The following is a 25638-nucleotide window of genomic DNA, read 5'->3' on the forward strand; positions in this document are numbered from 1 at the left end:
ACTCTTTGGCTTCAGAACTATTTTACACACTTTAAAATTGTTGAACCCAAAAAGACTTTTTGTTTACATTGGTTATATCTATCAATAATTTCCATACTAGAAATTAAAACAGAGAACATTTTAGAACATTTATTTATTAATTTTTAAATAACAAATTCATTACAGATTAATATAAATAACATTTTAATGAAAAATGACTTGCAAACACACAAAAAATAGTGAAGAGTGGCATTGTTTCATATCTTTGCAAAGTTCTTAAATATCTAGTTTAATCAAAAATTGTTTTAGTCTCTTATCTGCTTCTGCCTTCAATCGGCTAGGACATGTTGTTTTGGTTGAAGAATATTATTAAAACCTGCCTCATTAGGAATGTAACTGGAAGAGGGAGTGTTTTAATAGGGTTTTAATTAACTGTGGAAATACTACTTTGATACTATACCAAAACTGAAAGTTCGTACTTTCAAAAAGGTCTGTTGCAGTGTGAAATCTGAAAGCATATCCCAGAACACCTTGTTCCCTTAAAATCAATGGTCTATCTCAGATGGATCATTTACCCATGAATACTTTTGAGGCATATACTCTAGTTATTTGGAAAATATTGGTTTCATTGATTTATACAGGTCTTCCAAATGGTGACATAGTTCATTACACAATATTTTTAAAATCATTATTTATCAACGCCACCAATCATCAGAAAAGTCTTGAAGTATTCGAAAGCTGTCAAGATCACGGTGGCAAATGAGGTTTTGCTTGAAAGTTCAAATTTTACCATCGGCAAGAAATACTACTATCAGTTGTTTTCGCTGAAGTGACAGGTTTGAGGAAACATTTGCCAAACAATCAATATTGAGTAAGTGTGTGTGGCAGACAGACTCTAAAGTGGCCTCCATGGAAATGTCATTACCCATAATCCCCAGGTCCTGGTATTCACGTCCTGTGTAATTCCCTTCCTCCGAAAGTGGGCAGGACCTCTGACTTGCTTTTAACCAACAGAATACAACAAAGGTGACAAGATAGATATGATTTTTGTGTACATAGTTATGTTACCTAAGACTATAAGGGCATCTTGCTAAGGACTCACCCTCACCTACTAGCTTTGAGGAAGCGAGCAGCCTTATTGGGAAGACCTACCTGGCGAGGAGACAGCCAAAAGCCAACAAGATACTCCCAGTCCAACAATCAACCTTAAGGAACTGAATGCTACCAACAACCATGTGAATTTGTCAGCAAACACTTCCCCAGCAGAATTTCAGATGAAACTGCAACTTCAGGGACCACATCTTGAATGCAGCCTTGTGAGATCCTTAAGCAAAAAACCCACCTAAGCCATGACCTGATTCAGAAATTGTGAGACCATGGGATAAGGAGTGTAGGTTGTTCTAAGCTGTGTAAGTTTGTGGTAGTACCGATACACAGAAGTAAATAACTAATACACCATGGTTTGTCAGTCATTCTTTCAAGTAAAAATGGTGCTCTATTAACAACCCAAAAATAAATAAAGCAGTTTACCTCACAAGTCAATCACAAAAGTGCTTTTCCTCAAGACAACCATCACACTTCAAACACAAAGGTATTTTATGTATACTACCCATGTCATCACACAGAATATCTTAAAAGACGCATATTCAAGTGTGGACAGTTAATAAAACCATTAACATTTTAATACTTCATCAAAGAAACTGGGTATAACCAAGTAACACTCAGTTGACTAATACAGTTTACTGGGTGTGCATGGCAGGTGACTAATTCAGAAACTACATATACAGTTTGGTGGCACTATCTTGAGGCACACTAAGGCACCAGCAGCTTACCCACATTACTTCAGCATCACCAGTGCAAATGTCAAGACGGTGGAAAACAGTCTGTAATTATAATGATAACACTGTTGACTCCCAAACCTCTAAAAGGGTCTTGGGGAACCCCAGGGGATTGCAAACTGTAGTCTGAGAACTGTTCAACCAAGGCAATTCTTTCATTTCTAAGTGTACATTTATGTACAACATATATGTATGTATGTGTGCATACACATATAAACTATAAGTTATGCTGGATTGAAATCCAGATCCATCAACTGCCAGCTTTGGGATCTTGAGTAAATCTTTCAATCTCTATGACCCTCAGTTTCCTCAACTAAAAAATGAGGATAATAATAGTGTCTACTTCATGGCGATGTTTAAGAACTAAATGAAATAAATTTACCTATAGCATTTAGCACAAAGCCTTATATATATTAACAGCTCGATGAATGTTAACTATTATCACTTTCTATTACTTTTTGTAACAGAAAAAAATTGGGAGTTTTTTGTAATAGGGAAAAAAATTTTTTTTTAACTGACCTATGAAGGGATGTTATAAAAAGCTACGATGGTCTCTTAATTACTTTCCCAATTAAGAATATCTGGCTCAGTTTGCAATCTTAAATATTTGCCATTATGTAATATTTATTACTGATTATAATTTTCTTCATATTTTGGTGGCACAGTTTTCATTATTGTACCTATTTAGGCATACTGCCTGATTTATTAACAGGTTGGGTAGTTAGCTCATTCGGTTATTACTTTGAGTAGTGCTTGAGCTACCAAAAATATGGTGACATTTTCTTATACTAATTATGCTTCTACTGGATGACTACTTATGACAGTCCAGAAGTTTAACTGGGTACTGTTGATATTGAAAAATAATATCCAATGGATCCCTGAACTGGCTGTATAGTTTTAGAAACACTTACAGGTTTAGAAAAAGGCTGAACAATAACAGAACTATCTGAAGATCTAGACTCAGGATGAAAATTTATTGGTGAGGCAGGCACTGGATTTGATGTTGGATTCGTGTAGTGTTGACTTGTAGGCTTGAATGCAGCAGTAATACCTGTATTTTAAAGTAACAGAATATATTGAAATTATTTGTACATAATCAATTTTGTCAAAATACTTCACTTTAAAATTAAAATAGTACAATAATACTGTACCTCGACTGAGTGCACCATTCTTTAGTCCCCTTGAATATGAGCTGGGGTTAACTCTGTTCAAAATATCTATAAAAAATTATATTTATTTTAAAATTCATTGTTTGAATGAAATACATATTAAGATAACAGAAATCATGAATTGAAAACATGTAAACAGATTTCTGGAAGGAGTATATAACTAATCACTAATTTAAGAATAGAGTTCATTTTAAACACATACATAGATAACCAGCTTTAATTGTTTTATAGACTAAGAACAATCTTTCTCGTTACAACTCAAAATTCAAAAGCCAGAAGTAGGGGAATGACAAATCTGACTACATGTGAGTCAAAACACTGTGCTTGCAAAGAAATAGTCCACATAGTTAATAAAAGTTTTCCAAAAATGTATTTATATTCAACCTATAATTTAAGTATATATCTTTCTTTCAATGATGACAGGGTTGTACATATAGTCAGGTTCCTATGATTCAAAATCAAATTCTTGCCCAACCTCTACACTGCATTCACACCTCTAAACACCTTGAAGTTCCATTATAGAAAATCTCATTGGATTATCTACTATTAGTTTCAAGTTAAAAAAGAAAAACTAACAGATTACAGTCTAAAGTAAACCAACAATTTATCACAGTATATTATTACTTAAGAGGCTGCAAATCTACCACTACACCAGAAGTCAATCTGAGCCTGCCACGACTTTGAGGATCAGTTTAAAGTTTCTCATTCTTGCATACAAGTAGACTCTGTAACTTCTAGCTTATCAAACTATAATTTGGAAGCATGAGGATTTGCCTAAAATCGCTGGTTAGAAAAAGGTAAAAAGCACCAAAAAAAAAAAATCCACCACATCTCAAAAAAATTTATTTTATCTTCCTCACAGTACAAAGAAACCAGATCCCATTAAGTCATTATATAAAACAATGATTTACACAAAAATATGGTTGTTTTCTGACAATGTCAATGCAGTGCTCTGTAATTAAACACTACAGAAGTCTTATTAGAGAAAAATCTGCTCAAAGAACTTGACAGTTTTTCACTTAGAAATTCAGGATTCAATATTTATTCAAACCATGAAAGAACTATTGCTGTAGTGCTTTTTAGTAGCTGTAGTCTATGGACCACAAGTTTTTGTCCTCCTTTCTCAAAGTTTTACATAAATATTTAACTCATGTTCCATATGTTAACAATTGTATGGCTTACACGTAAGACAACAATAAAACCATTTAAATTATCAACCTGAATATTGTAGAAAAGAAATTCTATTACAGTCAATCCCCTTCTTGATGGAATTATTTTAAAACTAATGTACACTCTTCTACTTGAATACCATAAACAGTCATCTACAATCAGTATAAATTCAGCTTGAAACTCAACTGTCATGTTTTCAATAAGAGTTTGAATAATTTTTCAATATATTTCAGTATAAAGAAATAATCACGAGAATATTATATTTCACTATCACCAAAGATGCCATGATGCCTAATTCACTTGATAACCCAAGCAGCACTCCCCTTAGCACTCCATGAGAGATGACCAATTTGCTATAGAAAATGGTATTAAAAATTCAACTAGTGAAATTATTCTCTCTCTGATAAAACTGAATAAAGGTGCCAATCCAAGTTTAGAGGTAAGCAAAGTGAGAACTAGGCTTTCAGAAAATTTTTAAGTAGTCTCTTAATGACACTTTGAAGCACTACCATGGTAAGTAAACACACACACACACACACACACACACACACACAGAGACTACTAAAATGGGTACATCACATTCTTTGGTAAATTCTCCTGGCTTCAAACAAACGAGTAAATAAAATGGAAAAAGATCTTTTTTCTCTGAAATTTTTATATTATTTCTCTGCACTCTATCATACATTTTTGAGTGGGCATTTTAACAAATGTCATCAGTATCTGTACTTTAACATTATCACAATGTCAAGTCCAATTCTCTAATTTAAAGCTAATAAGCCACAAAGGTACCAAGTTGCTCTGCCCAAAAGCCTTAAGAATTTAGATGTACTAAATGCTAACCCATCCAAGTACAGTGGCTATAGACAATGCCATTCTTTTTCATGAATATAAATAGGAGTTGCTGGAAGATGGATATGGTCAGAAACTACAGCCTCTGTTGGTACACAGGCCAGAGACTGTGCAATCATTCATCACCTATACATTTTGTAGCCATGTATAGATGACACTGCAATGAGGCCTGGATGTGAGAAGTCTCACTCAGGACTAACAAAAACTCACTTAGTATATTCTGACATTTTAAGCGAAGCATTCCAAATGTTTTATTTTCTCTTCTTCTGGATTTAAGTGAGAAAAATAAAAAAGGGTAAACAGATAAATACATTACTTAAGGCCAGGTGCAGTGACTCACACCTGTAATCTTAGCACACTTTGGAAGGCCAAGGCTGGATCACTTACTCAGGAGTTAGAGAACAGCCTGGGCAGCATTGTGAGACTGTCTCTACAAAAATACAAAAATTCGCCAGGTATGGTAACACGCACCTATAGTCCCAGCTACTCGGGAAGTTGAGGTGGGAGGATCACTTGAGCCAAGGAGATTGAGGCTACAGTGAGCCATGACTGCACCACTGTGCTCCAGCCTAGCGACAGAATGAGACTCTGTCTCTAAATAAATAAATAAATAAGTTACTTAACTCCATTAAAAATTATGACTTCTAATCTCAGAAGACCTCCAAGGTCACCAGCTAATCTCAGTTCATTTCTCTTTTCTGACATCTGATATTTAACCTCTTACCTCCTTCCTCAAGTCCCCAATCATATCCCCATCCTGATTCTCAAGTTCTTACTAGCCTCACACCCAATCTCTCAGACCTAACTCTTTACAGTGGAACATGAACATCAAGTACCTGTTAAACACTTCACAAGTGTTCCCATTAGAAATAACACCTCATAAAGCTTGGCTTTACTAAAAGTAAATGCTTACTTGAAATTGCTGGTTTTGAACTTGATATCTCTCCAACAAAGATTGGCTCATCATCATCATCATCCTCAACTTCTTTTACTTTCTTCTGCCATGGTTCCAACTCCTCTTCTTCACATTCCATAAACAGTTCTGCCATTTTTGAATTACCTAATTTTCAAAAGGAGAGAAGTGAACCTCATTTTTAAAAATAAAAACATTTTTGTAATATATAACATAATATTTAAGATGTACTATAATAATCCTAATAGCAATTTCTGAATTGACATTTGTAGTCAGTATGTGCTAACAACAGTGAGAAACGCAGAGCTAACTCTCTAAGATATTAAACAGAAAAATTCAGATAAACAGATAATGGATGACAGTAGTTATTTACAGTGGGCGGAAAATCCAGTGAAAGTGAGTCAAATCCAGTGAAAGTGAGTTTCAGTCATATACATGGAATATGATTATCACTACAAAAAGGATTATATCTAACCATTTTCTTTTCAACAATGTATTAACAAAAGGGAGATAAACTAAGAATAAGAGGAAACAGGTGGGAGATAAACTGGATAAACTAAACCAGATTCAAGAATGCCAGGCAGGATGGGAGTGGTGGCTCACACCTGTAATCCCAGCAGTTTGGGAAGCTGAGGTGGGCAGATTACTTGAGGTCAGGAGTTCAAAACCAGCCTGGCCAACATGGTGAAACCCCATCTCTACTAAAAATACAAAAATTAGATGGGCTACTTGGGAGGCTAAGTCAGGAGAATTGCTTAAACCTGGGAGACGGAGGTTGCAGTGGGCTAAAATCACGCCACTGCATTCCAGCCTGGGTGACTCTATCTCAAGAGAAAGAAACAAACAAACAAACAAAAATGCCAGGCACAGAACACAGCAGGAAAGAGATGCTAGAATAAGATATGGAAAATGAATTAGGCTTATTCCATTAAGGGCAAAGAAGATATTTCTCACAAGAAGAATATCACAAATCATTTCCTGGTCTTGTTACTTAAATGTTTAGTATAATCCACCTACCAAAAAAAAAGGCCTTCCCATTTTCCTAAACACCATCAATATCAAGAACTGGCCCCTTTTTTCTCTAAGCTGTACTATTTTACTAATTATGCATAGTTCTTAAAATCTAATAATTAAAAATATTAATTTTCATTGGCAAGTCATAACTTAGCATTTGCGTTTTTAAATACTTGAAACACCAGCCTTATTGTGTCTCAGAGATTATTTATACCACCGCTTCTACTCAGAGTGTCTTTCCTTCTCAGCTATACAATCTATAACATTCCAGTCTGGAGCAAAGACAGCAGAGACTTTGTATCAAATTGAATAATTCAAATCTTTACTGTATTGTTTCTAATCATATGACTCTAGAAAAGTTACTTGAACCTGCTTTCCTCATCTATAATACAGGTATGATATCTAACTAGTAGATTACATAGATTCAAGAAAATGCCATATAAAGCACCTAAATTCAAGTGGATACTTCACAAAATATTAATTCCCTACCCCTCCTAACTCTTGGTTCAATTATGACTCCCCTTGTAAACCATTAGATTTTACTTTCCTTCAAAATATAAATTACATTAACAACCAATATCATACAATTCAAGATTTAACATATATGAGCCCAAACCGTTCACTATTTTTTCATGTGTCTTAGTTTTGTATGTCCAAGGTCAGATAGGAATATATTTCCCCCTACACATTAGAGGGCAGTAGGCACACAGCATATAATAATCTATGGACTAGGTAAAGTCATTACGAAAATGTGTATTTCAAACAATTAGGGAGACTCATATACTGATGAGGAAAGTATCATTTATACAGGCTGAACTGCGTTTTCTCAAAATTCTTATGTTGAAGTCCTCACCCTCACTACCTCAGAATGTGACTATATTTGGAGATTGGGTCCTCAGAAGTAATTAAATTAAAATAAGGTTAGTAGGGTGGGCCCTAATCCAATGTGTCTGGTGTCCTTAATAAAAGAGGAGAACAGGACACAGACACATGCAAGAAAGGAGACCATGTGAAGATATAAGGAGAAAATGGAGGCTGGGCATGGTGGCTCACGCCTGTAATCACAACAGTTGGAAAGGCCAAGGCAGGTGGATCACCTGAGGTCAGCAGTTCAAGACCAGCGTGGCCAACACGGTGAAACCCAGTCCCTACTAAAACTATTTTTAAAAATTAGTTCGGCGTGGTGTTGAACAACTATAGTCCCAGCTACTCAGGAAGCTGAGGCGGGAGAATCACTTGAGCCCAGGAGGAGGAGGCTGCAATGAGCTGAGATCACACCACTGCATTCTAGCCTGGGTGACAGTGAGACTCTGTCTCAAAAAAAAAAAAGAAGATGGCCATCTACAAGTCAAGAAGAGAGGCCTCGAACCCTCAGAAGAAACCAGTCCTATCAACACTTCAATCCTGGACTTCTAGCCTCAAGAACTATGAAAAAATTTCTACTGTGTAAGCCATGCAGTTTGTGATACTTTTGTTATGGCAGCCCTAAGCCAACTAATATAGTATGCAAAGGTCTTCCTTAATCTTTTTTGTGGGAAAAAAACCTGCCACTGCTAATATATCCAGGATATATTTTTGAGAAAAAGAATTTTTAACACAGAATAGCTTTATAATTTTTTAGAAATAATTTGTTTTTTGTCTATGAACAGAAGAAACATATATGATTACATGGACCAAACTGGTAAAAGTAGTTCCCTCTGGTAATGGGAAAAACACTTCTATTTTACTCACTTTTTTATTTACATTACTTGTTTTTCTGTGAACATTTGTTACTTTAATAATTTTAAGTATTTTTGTTTTTAAAAAAATGTCTCCCGACTTTTATCCTTTCTCCTGAAGCAAAGTTATACGAAAGCCACACATACTAGTATTAGTTGTGGCAGCAACACTTACTTTTTGGTTGAAAAGAGTTGTCGCCCATCAAGCTGCAGAGATGACTTTCTGTAAATTGTCACCTAAGTACTGACATATGACATCAGTCAATTTTATGAGTCACTATAAGTAACACCAAATATTGAAACATGAAACTTGGGATTCACAAATTACTGGAACTAACTTTAATCTCTCAACTCACCATGTAACTCCAGACAATGCAGCAAGTTACTTCTGTTTTCCTTCCTAAAAAATAAAAACACCAACTATGAGGGTGAACTTCATTAAATTAAATGTATACATACTTAATTTAATCTTTTCTCCTATACAGAGGTCAATTTTTGTTTGATATATCTGATATATACATACAGTTCATTTTACATAATTGGTTCATTCCTGCGCCCACCTTGGCCTCCCAAAGGGCTGAGATTAAAGGGTGAGCCACAGCCTGGCCAATAAACACTTTAAAAAAAAAACCATTTGAATTGCTTTATTCAAAGTGGGAATTTGTTTCTTGAATTTCCACACACATGCAATAGCATAAATTTTACATACTAAACGAGCTTTTATAAAACTGAGTTATAAAGTCAAAAGCATCAAAAATTAAACAATGGAAATCTAAAACAGTGGAATACACGACTAATTCAACCTTCACATTCCACTTTATCCTTAGTCTGACAAAAGCAAGCTTTCCTACTTTTCTGCTTACAAATTATGTAAGCTGAATACAAAGGAAAAAAATTATTACTTAATTTCAGAAGTTATTGCTATTAAACTCACGTATTCTGAGTTACTATCCCAAGAGACACTATTGAATCCTGTGTTTAACTATCCCCTAGTTCTAAAGTCGGACTATTAAAAATCTCTTTAACTCAATTTTTGCATAGCTGTAGTTTGTCCCTAAGCTAGCAACAGTATAAGACTTATTTCAGATAAAATACATGATAATTCTTGCTTCACATTAAGAACTTGCCAATACCAAGAACACAGAATATTTTTAAGATTCACAATTACATTTCCTATGGACATATATATAATGTTTTTAAGTGATCATATAAGTATCTACTGGATTCAGAATTTTGTTGGTAAAGCACAGAATTCTATGAAAGATTAAATCAGCAGCCAGAGAAGTGGTATATCCAGCAAAGATATGTAATGGGGACGTCAAAGGCCTAGCTCAGAGCTGACTCTTTAAGATAGCCAGAAAGCCAGGCACAGGGGCTCATGCATGCAATCTCAGCACTTTGGAAGGACGAGGCAGGCAGATTACCTGAGGTCAGGAGTTTGAAACCAGCCTGGCCAACACAGAGTCAAACCCTGCCTCAGCTGGGCGCGGTGGCTCACGCCTATAATTTCAGCACTTTGGGAAGCTGAGGCAGGCGGATCATCTGAGGTCATGAGTTCAAAACCAGGCCAATCAACATGGAGAAACCCCACCTCCTACAGAATTGGCCAGGCATGGTGGCACATACCTATAATCCCAGCTACTTGGGAGGCTGAGGCAGGAGAATCACTTAAACCCGGGAGGTGGAGGTTGCAGTGAGCTGAGGTTGCAGTGAGCTGAGATCACCCTATTGCACTCCAGCCTGGGCAACAAGAGCAAAACTCCATCTCAAAAAAAAAAAAAAAACCTGTCTCTACTAAAAAATACAAAAATGAGCTGGGCATGGTGGCACATGTCTATAGACCCAGCTACTTGGAAAGCTAAGGCAGGAGAACTACTTAAACCTAGGAGGTACAGATTGCAGTGAGGTGAGATTGCACGCTGCACTCCATCCTGGGTAAAACAGTGATACTCTGTCTCTCAAAAAATAAAATAAAACAGCCAGAAAAAAAAAGTGGACTCTCAACTTCAACTACTAACTCAGCTACAGATTACATGCATGCTCATATTTAATATGCTATTTGTATGGAGGAAAAATGAATTCTAAGCAACTGACTTAAAATAAAATCCATTCATTTATGGACACTGCCCACATAAATAATTATAATTCCTATTTTTTAAATTTTTGGTTACAGTTTTTATCTAAAATTAAACTATAGTAAAACATTTTTTCTTTAAAAAAATTAGAAACCAATGGAAATGTGTGTCTAAGTGTTTTAACTATCTGAAATTCTCACTTTCATCCATTGTCAGATATCCCTTGATGTAATGTTGCTGTGTTAAATAATATTAATGCTGCATGTGATCTAGTACAGAGCACATACGATATACATAGGTGTGCTATATACTAGATATAGTCCTCTTCACTGATAAAAGAAAAATTAAGCAATTTCACAAACTACAACTGTAGTATCGGCACATTTAAAGAATATCACACTAGAAACCAGGAGAACCAAGTTAGAGTACCAGCAGGGCCACAACTTCCTGCCAAGTCATTTTCAACTCTAGATCTCAGACTCATAGTTCAACTGAAAGATTCTGGCTTAACTCAGCTCTAAAACTCTATTGTATATTTTAAACATTTAGTAACCATGAAGACTGAAACATGGTGAAGAAGTTCAAATTCTGACTAAATCATTTATTACCCATATGATGTTGGACAAGTTGGTTAAGCTAGTACCTTGCTTTACTCCTTTTTATATACACATTCACCATTTTCGATGTAAAATAAAAAGACTTACTGCCATAGGATTATAGTGAAGATTAGATGAGATAATATATGTAAAACACATCTCAGTGTCTGGCACATACAAACCACTCAACAATTTTTAACTACTTTTAACTCTGGAATAAATCCCATTTTAAAAAATGCGAGGCCAGGCACGGTGGCTCACACCTATAATTCCAGCACTTTCAGAGGCTGAGGCAGGTGGATCACTTGAGGTCAGGAGTTCTCGAACAGCCTGGCCAACATGGTGAAATCCAGTCTCTACCAAAAATACAAAAATTAGCCAGGCGTGGTGAAAGCATGCCTGTGATCCAAGCTGCTCAGGAGGCTGAAGCAGAATAATCACTTGAACCCCGGAGGTGGAGGCTGCAGTGAGCTGAGATCGCACCACTGCACTCCAGCCTAGGCAACAGAGGGAGACTCCACTTAGAAAAAAAAAAGAAGTAATCTCAATTCTATTACACTGGAATTTATGTGCTATCAGCTAAGCATTTAGAAATCATTTTGTTATATGGTCACACATTACTTAACAACAGGGATAAGTTCTGACAAGTGTATCATTAGATGATTTGGTAGTTGTGAAAACATCATCGAGTCTATGGTACTTACACAAACCTAGATGGTACTGCCTACTACACATCCAGACTATATGGTATGGCCTATTGATCATACACTGTAAACCTGTATAGCATGTTACTGTACTGAATATTGCAGGCAATTATAACACAAATCACTAGGTAATAGGAATTTTCAGTCCATTATAATCTTACAGGACCACCATTATAGAATGCAGTGTATTGTTGACCTAAATATCATTATGTGGTACATGACCATGTAAGATCTTCATTACTGTAAAATTTCTCATGATGGAATTTTAGCTTTATAAACACACCTTTCAGACTGTGGCTGTCAAATCTATCCTATCACATTTTCATCTTTTTAAAAAAGCATTTGTAAATGAATTAAAATATACACCAAAAAAAAACTATTAACCCTCAAATAAATGTAACACACTGTTAAATTATATGTTACTAATATAATAGAAAAAAATAAGTATCCAAAGTACCAACATAGAAAAATTAGTATTTAGATAAGGTATCTTTACACCATTTCTACTTAAAAAAAAAAAAAATTCAGGCTGGGGACGGTGGCTCATGCCTATAATCCCAGCACTCTGGGAGGACAAGGTGGGAGGATGGCTTGAGCTGAGGAGTTTAAGACCAGCCTGGGCAATATGGCAAAACCCCGTCTCCACAAAAAATTACAAAAAAATTAACCAGGAGTGGTGGCACCTGCCGAAAGTCTCAGCTGCAAGAGGTCGAGGCTGCAGTGAGCTGAGATTGTGCCCCTGCACTCCAGCCTCGGTGACAGAGTAAGACTGACTCCGAAAAAGAAAACAAAAGAAAAAACACTCATTCTACATACATCTTAGTATTTCAATTTCTAAAAAAAAGCCCTTTGAAAAAATAAATAGCTGGTAATCAAAACACAAACGTGATTACGAGGAACATGGTGAATGGTTAACTTTTTTTTAATCTTTGAGACAGAGTCTTGCTCTGTTGTCCAGGCTGGAGCGCAGCGGCACGATCTTGGCTCACTGCAATCTCCAACTCCCAGATTGAAGCTATTTTCACGCCTCAGCCTCCCGAGTAGCTGGAATTATGAGCATGCACAAGCACACCCAGCTAATTTTGTATTTTTAGGAGAGATGGGGGTTTCACCATGTTGGCCAGGCTGGTCTCGAACTCCTTACCTCAAGTGATCTGCTCACCTTGGCCACCCAAGGTGCTGGCATTACAGGTGTGAGCCACTGCACTAGGCCGAATGGTTAACTTCTACTTCTTCCCTGATCCCATAAATTCAAGATATATATTCAATGAAATAGTTAATCTTTTTTTCTCCCCATCATAAAAATGTTGTAATTGGGGATTGCATTCCCAACCAAGTTGGCAACACCAAAACAAGATATGATCAACTTAAAATAACAAGATACAAAAAAGAAAATCATTTCAAATAGTGAAAATTTATAGTCAAAATAAGTATTGCACATACAAATGAAGCTTAACTAACTCATATAGTTAGCTTAAGATACGTTCTATCTATAAAAAGCATTAACAATTTACTTACATACTTAATGAGTTTTTTTTAGTGGAATCATTGAGATGACACAGGCTCATTGGTACAGTAAAGTTTGATCTTTCACTTTTTTACTCTCAGAAATTTCCCAACAAATCAGGCATTTAAGTCATTCTACTTAAATCAGTTTTCATTTATATTCTATTTCAATTAATAAGCAATTCTTTAGCCTTTCTGTCATTAATGGTATACTGAAATTGAGGACTATCATTTTAGGATTCGAATCTCAAATGAAAGGAGCTTAAAGGATTCAAAGTGAATTCTTAACTATGAGTAATAATCTAATATTCCAAACCCTGATTTTGTGATTCCTCAAGCACTTCCAAGTATCTCAAGAAAGTATTCAAAAAATCAATTTTAATTTAATGTTCATCACCTTAAAATCAAATGAAATCTTTTGAGGAAGAAGAGCAATTTTTAAAACTCCTGTTGTATATCCCCTTACTATCTATCGCCTGTTGATTCCATTACGGAAAAATGGAAGTTACTGTAACAGGATTAGAAAAGCAGTGAATAATGATATCCACTTTGGCAATATAAGACAAATCTGTCTGACAGAAAATGTAAATAAACAATAATATAATTAAAGGAACGACCCATGATTGTTTTATTTAATAAAATTTAGGTATTTAGCCATAAAATTTCATAAAGAAAGTACTGTAAAATTTATTTACAGTCTTAAAGCAGATGAAATTTCAAATCAATACTTCCTTTTGTGCCTCAAGTGTTTCTTACAAATGTTTTCGGGTTAGAAAACCAAGTATCTTTTCCAGAATCAATCCAGTTATTGTTAAAAACCAGTCTTATTCTTGAAAAGGGCACATTCCAACCACACAAACTTCATTATTAAAAACATCTGATCATCAGCAGCTAAAACACTGCAGATAAAATACTGGATGATTATAGAATCTTAAGAGACTTTGGAAGATGAATCTCACCCAATTTCTGAAAGATTCTAATTTTTAAGAATATTGCCTACTGGTAATAAGCACTCTAAAGAAGAAAAGATCTTTAAAAAGAAACTATATGGATACATCATAGTTTTTATTTTTTAAATAAACCAAAAATATCGAATGTCATTTTTTAAAAGATTATATATTTGAGAATCTTAACAGTGAACAGGCAAAGAAAAAGGAAAAGGTTGAAATTCAGTCTTCAAAGAAGTAGCCTTCAAAGACGACCAGGACTAGAATAGGGAAAATCCAGGTCTTGGAAGAGGCTGCTTAACTCTTTCCAAGAATAAGCATAGAGTAATGAAGCCAGCTTTCCCTCCTCATCTCCTAACCTAGACATAAAAATTTCGTTCTCTGCAGGTAACTTACCAAAGAATTAGCACTTAAATTCTCTGAAATTAAGGTAAAACCAGATGGATTCCTTAAAGCCAAAAGAATTCTGCAAGTTAGTGAGTTCAATCAAGACTTTGTAAGGACAATAAAAATACTTAATATTCAGGATTAAGAATTTGAAAAATAATATGCCTAATTGTTTTCTAGATGCAAGGTGCAAATCTCAACACTTTTTCATAGGATATGAAAAGAACCCTATCTCAAAAAGTTACCTATTAGGGGGATTATAATAAATACATAAATATCTTCTAAAAGAGGATATGTTGCTACAATAAAAAAAAAAACTAAAAATGGTGCAGCAGAGGTTCTTGATAAGGTGTTGGGGGTACCATAGAAATAAAAAAAATTAGCAAAAATTTGTGAATACTCAGTTTCTGGAAAGATAAGACAGGGTATCAAATCCTCATAATAGTCTATGAACCAAAAAGTTAAGAGTTTCTAGGTTAGGAGTTTGAAAAAAAAGCAATCACACTAGCCAGGGATTAAGAAAAACTCTACCATGGAAGAAACATATGCATTAATCCTTCAAATAAAAATGTTTTCATTAGCACTTAAAAAAAAATGTTTACGGAAAATGGTTCAAACATACAGAAGTACATAGATTACAAAGTAAGAATCCTATTCCCTCTCCTGCCTACTCCCAATCCCACTCACTAGAATTTGGTGTGTGTGATACAACAGATAATAGCAATAAAAGATACAGATAGAGTTATGGTTAAGGGATAAGAAGGGTATTCCAATGCCTTCAATAACTAAGGGCAAAATTTATAGCAATGATTTGAATAAAGGCTATAATGTGTGCAGATTAAATTTATACATAAGTAGAGTATATAATACATGTAAACTAACAGAATAAGGCTTTACACAGTCTGTCCCTGGATCTAAAAACAAATGAGGGAATATATTAATTAAATAAATAAATGGAATGAGGCTTTAAAAGATATCAGCAAGAGAATAATGGTAATAAGAGTTTTGTATTTGCCCAAAAATCATTAACAAAAATATAAATTGAAGATGCACTGCTGAAGATGTACCAGAAGATCTATATGTCAGAAGGTCATTTATTCCAAAGTATACAATTGACCCTCCCTATCTGTGGTTCCACATCTGCAGATTCAACCAACCATGCATTGAAATATTCAGAAACAAAACCAAGAAACAGAACAATAAAAAATGCAAATTTGAAAATATGTAACAACTATTTACATAGCATTTACTTTGTATTAGGTATCGTAAGTAATCTAGAGATGATTTAAAGTATATGAGAGCATGTATGTAGCTTGTATCTAAGTACTACATCATTTTATATAATGGACTTGAGCATCCTCAGATTCTAGTATCCACTGGGGCCCTGGAACCAATTCCTTATGGATATTAAGAGACAGCTGTACTGATTGAACATGTATGTGTCAGGTAGGAATACAATAATGAAGAAAAATTAACATACAGTTACTGTACTCATTAAATTTAAAGTCTAGAGACAGAGACCCTCATACAAAGAGATGTAAAATGACAATGGTAAGTGCTATGAAGGTTATGAATCTGAAATTATAGTCAGCATAATCAAAACTTGCTTTGCTAAAGAAAGGTGATGATTCAGTTGCTATCTGAAGAAAGCGTCAGAGTTAACTAGGCAAACAGGAGAAGGAAGGGAAGATTCCATGAAGAAGGAACTGAATGCACAAAAGACATATGGCAGGAGAGAGGCCAGTAAATACGAAAAACTGCAAAGAAACCATTGAGACTGGAAAAAAAAAAAAGCAAGGAGTTACATGGGAACAGATAAGACAACAGAGAAAGAATTAAACAATGAAGCACCTATGGACTGTGTTAAGAAATTTTGGCCTTATCCTAAGACAAATGAAAAGCCACTGAGGGATTTTAAGTAGCAACTGATAGCAGATTTGTGACACAGTATCAAAATAAAAGAATTTGAGTCTTAAATCAGAGGGAAAGCCATTTTACTCTATTCCATACTAATCAACACCCCCACTTGAAATACTACATATTGGTCACGATTCTTTCAACTGTAAGTAACAAAAACTCAACTAAAACTGGCTTATGCAAAAGAGTATTTATTGGCTCATTTGTAGAAATAACTACAAGCAAAATTCAAACAATACCATATGAATCTGGTTTTTCTCTCTCCATTCCTGGGCTTTACTGCTCTGTATTGATTCTATCCTCATAAAGGGTCTCCATTGAGAAGGACTGTAACAGCTCCAGTCTAACAATCTTCAATACTGAAGTTCACGACAACGACAAGAGGCCCACCTATGATTGGAGTTGGTCTGCTTGGCTAAAATCACATGCCCCTCCCTAATCCAATCACTAAGGGAATGGTAAGTTTTGGCAGGGTTTGGGCTTACATCACATGTTTTCCCTGGTACCAGAGGAAGAATCTTAATCAAAAACACAAGATAAAGATTGGAGAAAAGGATGGTTTTCCAAAGGAAAATCAAGTTAGGGTAAATAGATTCTGGGAGGTAAAAATAACTAATGTCCTACAAGGAATTCAGAACTAGAGCGTCGTCTAAGTCAAGTTGAAAGGACTAAAGTTATTTAACATAAGAAACATGAGACTATATAGGGTGGTAGAAGTAAAAGCTGTTTACAGAAATTTTAAAATTTGTCATGAGAAAGAAGGAAAGAAGATGACTTAATCTTTGTGTGGCTCAAGTAATAACAACAACAATAGTAATAGTTGTTTTGAGCAAACTAGAGAATTCATTGCTAGTATTGAGCTTTAATATTACTTCCTTACTTTCTACTATGTTATTATTAACTATACATTATAATGTAAATATCCTTTTTTTCTCTTCTGTGGCATCATGTACAGAGAATGAATCAGGGTATAATGTAAATATCTAATTATAAAATAATTAGTATATCATTATTAACATTAGCTAACATTAATTAAATGCATATATTATTTCATCTAATGCTCAAAAAATCCTATGAGGTAGACACTATCATTAACTGCTGTTTACACCTGTGAAAATTTAGTTATACAGGGTTCGTACCTTGCCCAAAGTAACAAAACTTATTAGTGGAGCAAGGATTCAAACCCAGGCACTTCTAAGGCTGAATATTTCAGACACAATACTATTTGCCTCTACCGGGAATATTGGAATATTTGGAATACCAAATTACAGGGAGGCAGATTTCATCTCAACATAAGAACAAAATAATCAGCAGTTGAAACTCAAAAAATAAGATGAAGTCTAGGTAAGAAAGATCACCAAAGAAAAACATGACAAATTTAAGCATTATGTGATTGAAAATGTTCACTTTCAAAATCCCTTCAAGAACCCTCCCAACCCTAACACTGTAAATATTTCCATCTAGTGGAGCTACATAAGTTTCTGCCTAGATTGAAAGATAAGGAAAATTTTTAATTATTTAAGTTTAAAAATATTCTAATTAGAAATATTGAATTATGAAACTTCATCTTTGAATTAGCAATAAAAATATTTGGTAATCAACTTGCTATATCCAAATATTTTCTAGGACCTTTCAAGTACAATATAATGAATGAAGCAGTTGGGCTGAAGCTCAACACTGAGGATAAAAATCTTGAGTTTATTCAAAACAAGTAAATTCTTTAAAAAAAATTAATAGGCAACAATCTTAAATATAAATTTCATTTTAATAAAGGTGTCTGAAGGTTTAAATCAAAACTTCCAATGAAATCAACTGCTTCACAGACACTGATTCAGATCAAACATCTCAAATATTATAGTATCATGAGAATTTTAACATTTTTGTAAATGAAAAATTCTTTTAATATTAATACATAAAAAGGCTACGCTTCAACAGACTACTTAAATCTACAAATGAATCTAAATTAGAAAAGCTATTAAAAGCTTTAATATGAAAGAAATCTTTCTTTTTCATATAGGATATAGGGAATCTTCCTCTTCATCACTTCTTCTTCATACAACTAAAACCTCCTGCAAACCTGATCTGTCTGGGTTGCAAACCATTTGCTCTAGTTACATTACTGCTACCCACTTTGTCAGTCAAAACTGAGCCTAGCAAAGCAGGGCAGGGCAACTACAGCATTATCTACTCCACGGTACTTTGCTAAAATCAAGTAGCCACCTGAAGATCCCAAAAATCCTCCCAATGGCTAAATCAAATTACCTTTTCCTCATTTGTGTTCTGCGTTTTCCTTGTTTATCTTGCAGCTAATTTTAACCCCATTTCTTGAAATATCTTGCTCAGGAATTTCCTATACACCAATAGTTCTGTGTACTCACCTACTCCTTTTTAACTCTTTACAGATTTTCTGGATCACTTCCTCCTTAAATAATGTAAAAACAGGTTTTCCACAAAGTTCACACCTCAGTCCTACATAAACTAAATTTCCTAGTCTCATCTATCAGTTCTCAATAGCAGCCTATAAGATCACAAAACATTCACCTCTGCTACGGTTTGAATGTTTGTCTCCCAAACGTTATGTTGAAATTTGATCCCCAAAGTTGGAGGTAAGACATAATGAGAGGTGTTTGGGTGGAAGAGACAAAGCCCTCACGAAACAGCTAGGTGATGTCCTCATGGTAATGAGTGAGTTTGAACACTAGCTCCCACAAGAGCTGATTGTTTAAAACAAAAAAAAAGCCTGGTACCTCCTTCCTCTCTTTCTCTCATTTCCTCTCTCTCACCTTGTAACTGCTACCCACACAGACTCTCCTGTCTTTTGCCACGAGTGGATGCAGCCTGAGGACCTAGCAGAAGCCAAGCAGATGCTGGTACCACGTTACTTGTACAGCCTGCAGAACCATGAGCCAAATAAACCTCTTCTTTAGAAAATGCCCAACCTCAGTTATTTATTTATTTATTTATAAGAAAACAGATGGAGAAAGACCACTTGACTTCTCATGTAAGTCCGAGTCCTTCCTCTTTTACTACTGAAAACTGCTACCTAGATACTTAAATGCACCTCAAACTCAGTACATGCATACCTTGAAGATATTGAGGACTCTGTTCCAGACCACCACAATAAAGTGAATATTGCAATGAAGCAAGTCACACACATTTCTTGGTTTCTCAGTGAATATAAAAGTTAGGTTTACAACTATATGTAGTCTAAATATACAATAGCATTGTCTCTAAAAAACAACATATATACCTTAAAAAAAATACTTTATTGCTAAAAAATGGTAAAGATCATCTGAGCCTTCAGTGACTCAAAATCTTTTTGCTGTAGGAGTGTCCTGCCTCCGTGCTGATGGCTGCTGACTAATCAGGGTGGCAGCTGCTGAAGGTTGGGCTGGTTGTCACAATTTCTTAAGCTTCATAAGCTTGCCACATCCACTGACTTTTCCTTTTACAAAAGGCTTCTCAGTAGCACGCAATGTTGATAGCATTTAACCCACAGTAGAACTTCTTCCCAAATTGTAGTCAATCCTCTCATACCCTGCTGCTGCTTTATCAACTAAATTGAAGTAATACTCTAAATCCTTTGTTGTCATTTCAACAATGTTCACAGCATCTTCACCAGGAGTAGTTTCCATCTCAAAAGCTACTTTACTCATCCATAAGAAGCAACTCCTCATTCATTCGAGTTTTATAATGAGAATGCAGCACTCAGTCACATCTTGAGGCTCTACTTCTAAATCTAGCTCTCTTGCTACTTCTACCACATCTGTAGTTACTTCCTCCGCTGAAGCCCTGAGACTCTCAAAGTCATCCATGAGAGCTGGAATCAACTTCTTCCAAACTGTTAATGTTGATATTCTGACCTCCTCCATGAATCACAAATGATCTTAATGTGATCTAGAATGGTGACTCCTTTCCAGGTTTTTTATTTACTTTACCCAGTTCCATCAGAGGAAACACAATCTACAGCAGTTATACCCTTACAAAATGTATATCTTAAATAATAAGACTTGAACGTTGGACTGACTCCTTCACCCATGGGCAGCAGAGTGGATGCTGTTAGCAAACATGAAAACAACATTAATCTTCCTGTATACTTCTATCAGAGCTCCTGAGTGACTAGATGCACTGTCAATGATCAGTAATAGTTTGAAAGGAAAATTTTTTTTCTGAGCTTTCAATAATAGGCTTAAAATATTCTGTAATCCACACTGTAAAGCAGTTTTACATCAGGTTCAGTAATCCAGATGTGCTGTTGTCCAGGATTTGTGGTTCCATTCATAAAGCATAGGCAGAGTAGATTTAGCATAAATCTTTTTTTTTTTGAGACTCTGTCGCCCAACCTGGAGTGCAGTGGCATGATCTCAGCTCACTGCAACCTCTGCCTCCAAGGTTCAAGCGATTCCTATGCCTCAGCCTCCCGAATAGCTGGGATTACAGGCATGTACCACCAAGCCTGGCTAATTTTTATAATTTTAGTAGAGACAGGGCGTCACCATGTTAGCCAGGCTGGTCTTGAACTCCTGGCATCAAATGATCTGTCTACCTCCACCTCCCAAAGCGTTGATTACAGATGTGAGCCAACACACATGGCAGATGTAGCATAATTCTTAAGAGCCTTAGGATTTCCACAATGGTAAATGAGCATTTGTTTCAACTTAAAAATCACCAGCTTAATTAGCCCTTAACCAGAGAGTAACCCTGATCTTCAAAATTTGGAAGCCAGGCAATGGCTTCTCCTTTCTAGCTAGGAAAGTCCTAGTTGGCATCTTCTTCCAATAAACAGAAGGCTATTTCATCTATGCTGAAAATCTGTTGTTTAGTAACCGCAATAACCTGCTGCAGCTTCTACATCAGCACCTGCTGCTTCATCTTATACTTTCATGTCATGGAGAGTGTCCTTCCTTAAACTTCATGAACCAACCTCTGCTATCTTCAAGCTTTTCTTCTGCAGCATCTTCACTCTCACAGCCTTCACAGAACTGAAGACAGCAGGGTCTTGACCTGGAATCTTTGGCTTAAGGGAATGTTGTTATGGGTTTGCTCTTCTATCCAAATCATTACCACTTCCTCCATCTTGGCAATAATGCTGTTCCGCTTTCCTATTATTCATATGCTCTCTGAAGTAGCATTTTTAACTTTCTTCAAGACTGTTTCCTTGACTGTTTGGGAAAAGAAGCTGAGTATTTGGCCTATCTCTGCTTTTAACATGCCTCCCTCACTAAGCTTCATCATTTCTAGGTTGGTTTTTTGTTTTGTTTTGTTTTTGAGACAGAGTATTGCTCTGGTGCCAGACGCCAGGCTGGAGTGCAGTGGCACAATCTTGACTCACTGCGACCTTCACACCCCAGCTTCAAGCAGTTTTCTTGCCTCAGCCTCCCGAGTAGCTGGAACTATAGGAGCACGCCACCACTCCCAGCTAATTTTTGTATTTTTTAGTAGAGATGGGGTTTCACCATGTTGGCCAGGACAGTCTCGATCTCTTGACCTCGTGATCGGCCTCAACCGCCCAAAGTGCTGGGATTACAGGAGTGAGCATTTCTAGTTTTTTTTTTTTTATTTAAAGTGAGAGATGTGCAAATCTCATGATACTTGAACACTTACAGCAGGCCATTATAAAGTGATTAATTGGCCTAATTTCAATACTGTCATGTGTCAGGGAGTAAGGAAGCCCATGGAGAGGGAAACTAGGGGCTGGCTAGCGGAGCAGTAAAAACACACACATTATTATATAAGTTTATCATCTTATATGAGTGCATTTTGTGGTGCCACAAAACAATTACAATAGTAAGATTAAAGATCACTGATCAGAAATCATCACAACAAATATAATAATTTAAAGTCTGAAATACTGCAAAAGTTACAAAAATGTGAAGACACATGAAGTGCTCACACTGCTGGAAAAATGGCTCTGATAGACTTGCTTGACACCAAGTTGCCACAAACCTTCAACCTGTAAAAAATGCAGTATCAGCAAACCACAGTAAGTACCATAAAACAAGGTATGCCAGCATTTCCAAAACTGAACATATCTTTCCTTGAAAAATTATTTCTACCGCATTATTCATAATAGCCAAAAAATGCAAAAACAACCCAAATATTTACAACTAATAAATGAATCAAGTGTGGTCTATCAATACAATGTTGCATTATTTAGCAATTTTTAGAAATGAAATACTGATACATGCTAAAATATGAAACTTTGAAAACATTATGCTAAGTGAAAGAAGTCAGTCACACACTGATTTCATTTATATCAAATACCTAGAATGCAGGAATTTATAGAGATGGAGAGCAGATTAGTGGTTGCCAGTTGTGGGCAGGGGGCATTGAGAAGAGACTGTTTAATGAGTAACAGGTTTTCTTTAGAGGAGCTGAAAATATTACAGAATTAGACGGTGTTGACACTTGTGCGACACCATGAATGTACTAAATGCCACTGAATTGTACATTTTTAAATGGTGAAATTATACGAACCTTACTTTAAATCATAAAAGTTACTTTTGTCTTTGTATTTCCGTTTTTCTACTAATGAAACTGCCATCCTTCTGATCTTGAATCCCTGGAGGTATTTTTCAATGTCTCCCTCTTTTAATTATATCTAATCCAATCCTATAGACTTCTTTCAAACTATTGCCCACAACCATCCTTGCCTCTTCATCCACTCAATACTTGGCCAGGCCCATAGAACCTCATACCTAAAGTAAATCAGATTTACTTTATACAATTCACTTTATATAGTTGCTACCCGGCTTATGATGGGTCGTGTCCTGATAAATCCATCGTAAGTTGAAAATGCATTCACTACACCTAACCTACTGAACATGGCAGCTTAGTCTAACTTACCTTAAACATGCTCAGAACTCTTACATTAGCCTGCAGTTGGGCAAAATCATCTGACAACACAGAACACTTTATGGTATCAGTTGTTTTCCTCATGGTCATGTGGCTGACTGGTAGCTGCAGCTTGCTGTTGCTACCTAGCATTATGATACGGTATACTACATATCACTAGCCCGAAAATAGATCAAAATTCAAAACGTGAAATACAGTTTCTACTAAATGTATATTCTTGTCACAGCATCATAAAGTCAAAAAACCTTACATTGAACCATCTTAAGTTGGGGACTGTCTGTACTTGGTCTCTCAGTATCCAGATCTCTTTGCTTTCATCCATTCAATAAAGTGCCCCCAAATTAACAATTTCCTAAAATAATGCTTTCATTCTGTCATTTACCAATTCCAAATTCTTTAATAACTTTCCATCAACCTATGCAGAGCTGGGTTAGGTTATCCTACTGCTAATAGCTTCCAGGATGCAGTGAGGTGCAGAATAGGTTAAATGCTCTAGCAGCCAGCACTTCTATCGGTTGTTGTCACGACCAGCCTGTAAGGCTAGCCTGCACTGTCTAGTCCAAATAGAAAAGAACATGTAATTCTGAGATTAAAAGGCTGAGGGTGAAGTGAGGAAAAACCAAGGCATCATATCTTATAAAATAAATACACAGTATCTGGCACCCAGTAAGTATTCCAATTAATAAAATGAACTTGATTTCCTCATCTGTAAAGGATGAATAATGATTAATACCACCTTTTCCAAAGAAGTATTTGGTTTGATGATGGAATATGGTAACTGTGAACATACTTTATAATCTCTAAAACAATCTCTAAAAATAAATGAAAGAACAGAAAGACATCTCTTGCGTATAACTTCTCAAATGAATAGACACTACAATGTAGTGTCGCCAAAGTAATGCCAATTTTCTTATTTACCTTTTTCTATTCAATAAAGTTGTCAGATCTATTTTTTTTTCTCATGGAATGTAAGAAAGCTATTTCCACATTGTATTTTGGTTATGAGGGCCTTTCTAGCAGCAGTCAGCAATCCTATATAGTTGAGAGTCAGATAATCCTAAACCTTGAATAGGAAAAGCAGGGCCAGTAAGAAAGCAAAGCAAGAGATACAATAGAGATTAGGATTACACCTTCAACACCCAGACCTCTCCCAAGCCCCTCTAGGCTTAGCTTCTTAGACTTGCCAAGGGTAACCTACAAAGTAAAGAATGCACAGGGGTGAAGCCTAGAAGCAAGGGGCAAGTTAGTTCATAGATTAATCATCTTTGCTTTGGTTACGAGCCCTAGTTAAAATGCAGATCAACTGAAAGGCATTCAGTTATAATGTTAAAAAAAAATCCCAAACCCAACCAAAACAAGATGTGTGGTTGACTAACCTTTAAGGATGGAATCTTTGCCTGGGAGTCCACAAACCCGAACCTGAGAATGTTTTAAAATATGTATTCATTTACTTAAAAACGATAATAATGAAAACATTACATATTAATATATTTTTACAAAAAAAAGTGTTTTCAAAACAAAACATTTAGAGAAGAGTGGCATTGTTTTACATTTTTATATATCTCATTAATATGTCTTAATAAAGACAGCTGGATTCTCTTATGACCTTCTGCATTCAACCTGTTGCACTACACTCTTCTGTTGAAGAAAATCCAGCTTCACAAGAAAAGTATGTAGTAATGGAAGAATCCTTGAAAGTGTCTCAAGCCCAAGACCACATTTAGAGAACTACTGTACTAGATAAACACAAGTCAAAGCCTTTTTTTTTTTTTTTTAAAGAAAGCTAAATTACCATACTGGCTGGTCAAAATTTTTAAGTTATATACCAATCCAAAAAGTAAAGCAGTAATTTTGAACTGTTGGGGAATATTCAGGTGATTAAAAAAAAAAAAACACTAAGAAGAAAGTATTTACTGAACATTAATTTTGTGTAAGGCATTTGTTTACAAACACAAAGAAGCAAAGTATACATCATCTCAAATATTACTTTGTGTGCATCCT

General features: G+C 35.5%; 1 protein-coding gene across 41 annotated transcripts in view; it reads right to left on the reverse strand.

Moving 5' to 3' along the window:
* ZNF280D (zinc finger protein 280D) overlaps positions 1 to 25638 on the reverse strand; it is a 105291-nt gene that overhangs the window by 71930 nt on the left and 7723 nt on the right. For 16 of the 41 annotated variants that reach the window (XR_013520626.1, XR_013520625.1, XR_013520627.1 and 13 more), the window contains exons 2-5: positions 9007 to 9050; positions 5919 to 6065; positions 2969 to 3034; positions 2729 to 2868 (exon numbers count right to left, since the gene is read on the reverse strand). Coding sequence is in view for 37 of the 41 variants with exons in the window: in XM_078333211.1 (XP_078189337.1) it covers positions 2729 to 2868; positions 2969 to 3034; positions 5919 to 6054 (342 nt within the window). In the remaining 4 variants the exon portion in view is untranslated. Of the gene's footprint in view, positions 1 to 2728; positions 2869 to 2968; positions 3035 to 5918; positions 6066 to 8825; positions 8895 to 9006; positions 9051 to 25013; positions 25057 to 25638 lie in introns of all 41 variants that reach the window. The other 25 variants (XR_013520628.1, XM_078333206.1, XM_078333205.1 and 22 more) reach the window with 6 other exon arrangements.

This window comes from Callithrix jacchus, chromosome 8, assembly GCF_049354715.1.
Source record: "Callithrix jacchus isolate 240 chromosome 8, calJac240_pri, whole genome shotgun sequence".
Classification (NCBI taxonomy): Eukaryota; Metazoa; Chordata; class Mammalia; order Primates; family Cebidae; genus Callithrix; species Callithrix jacchus.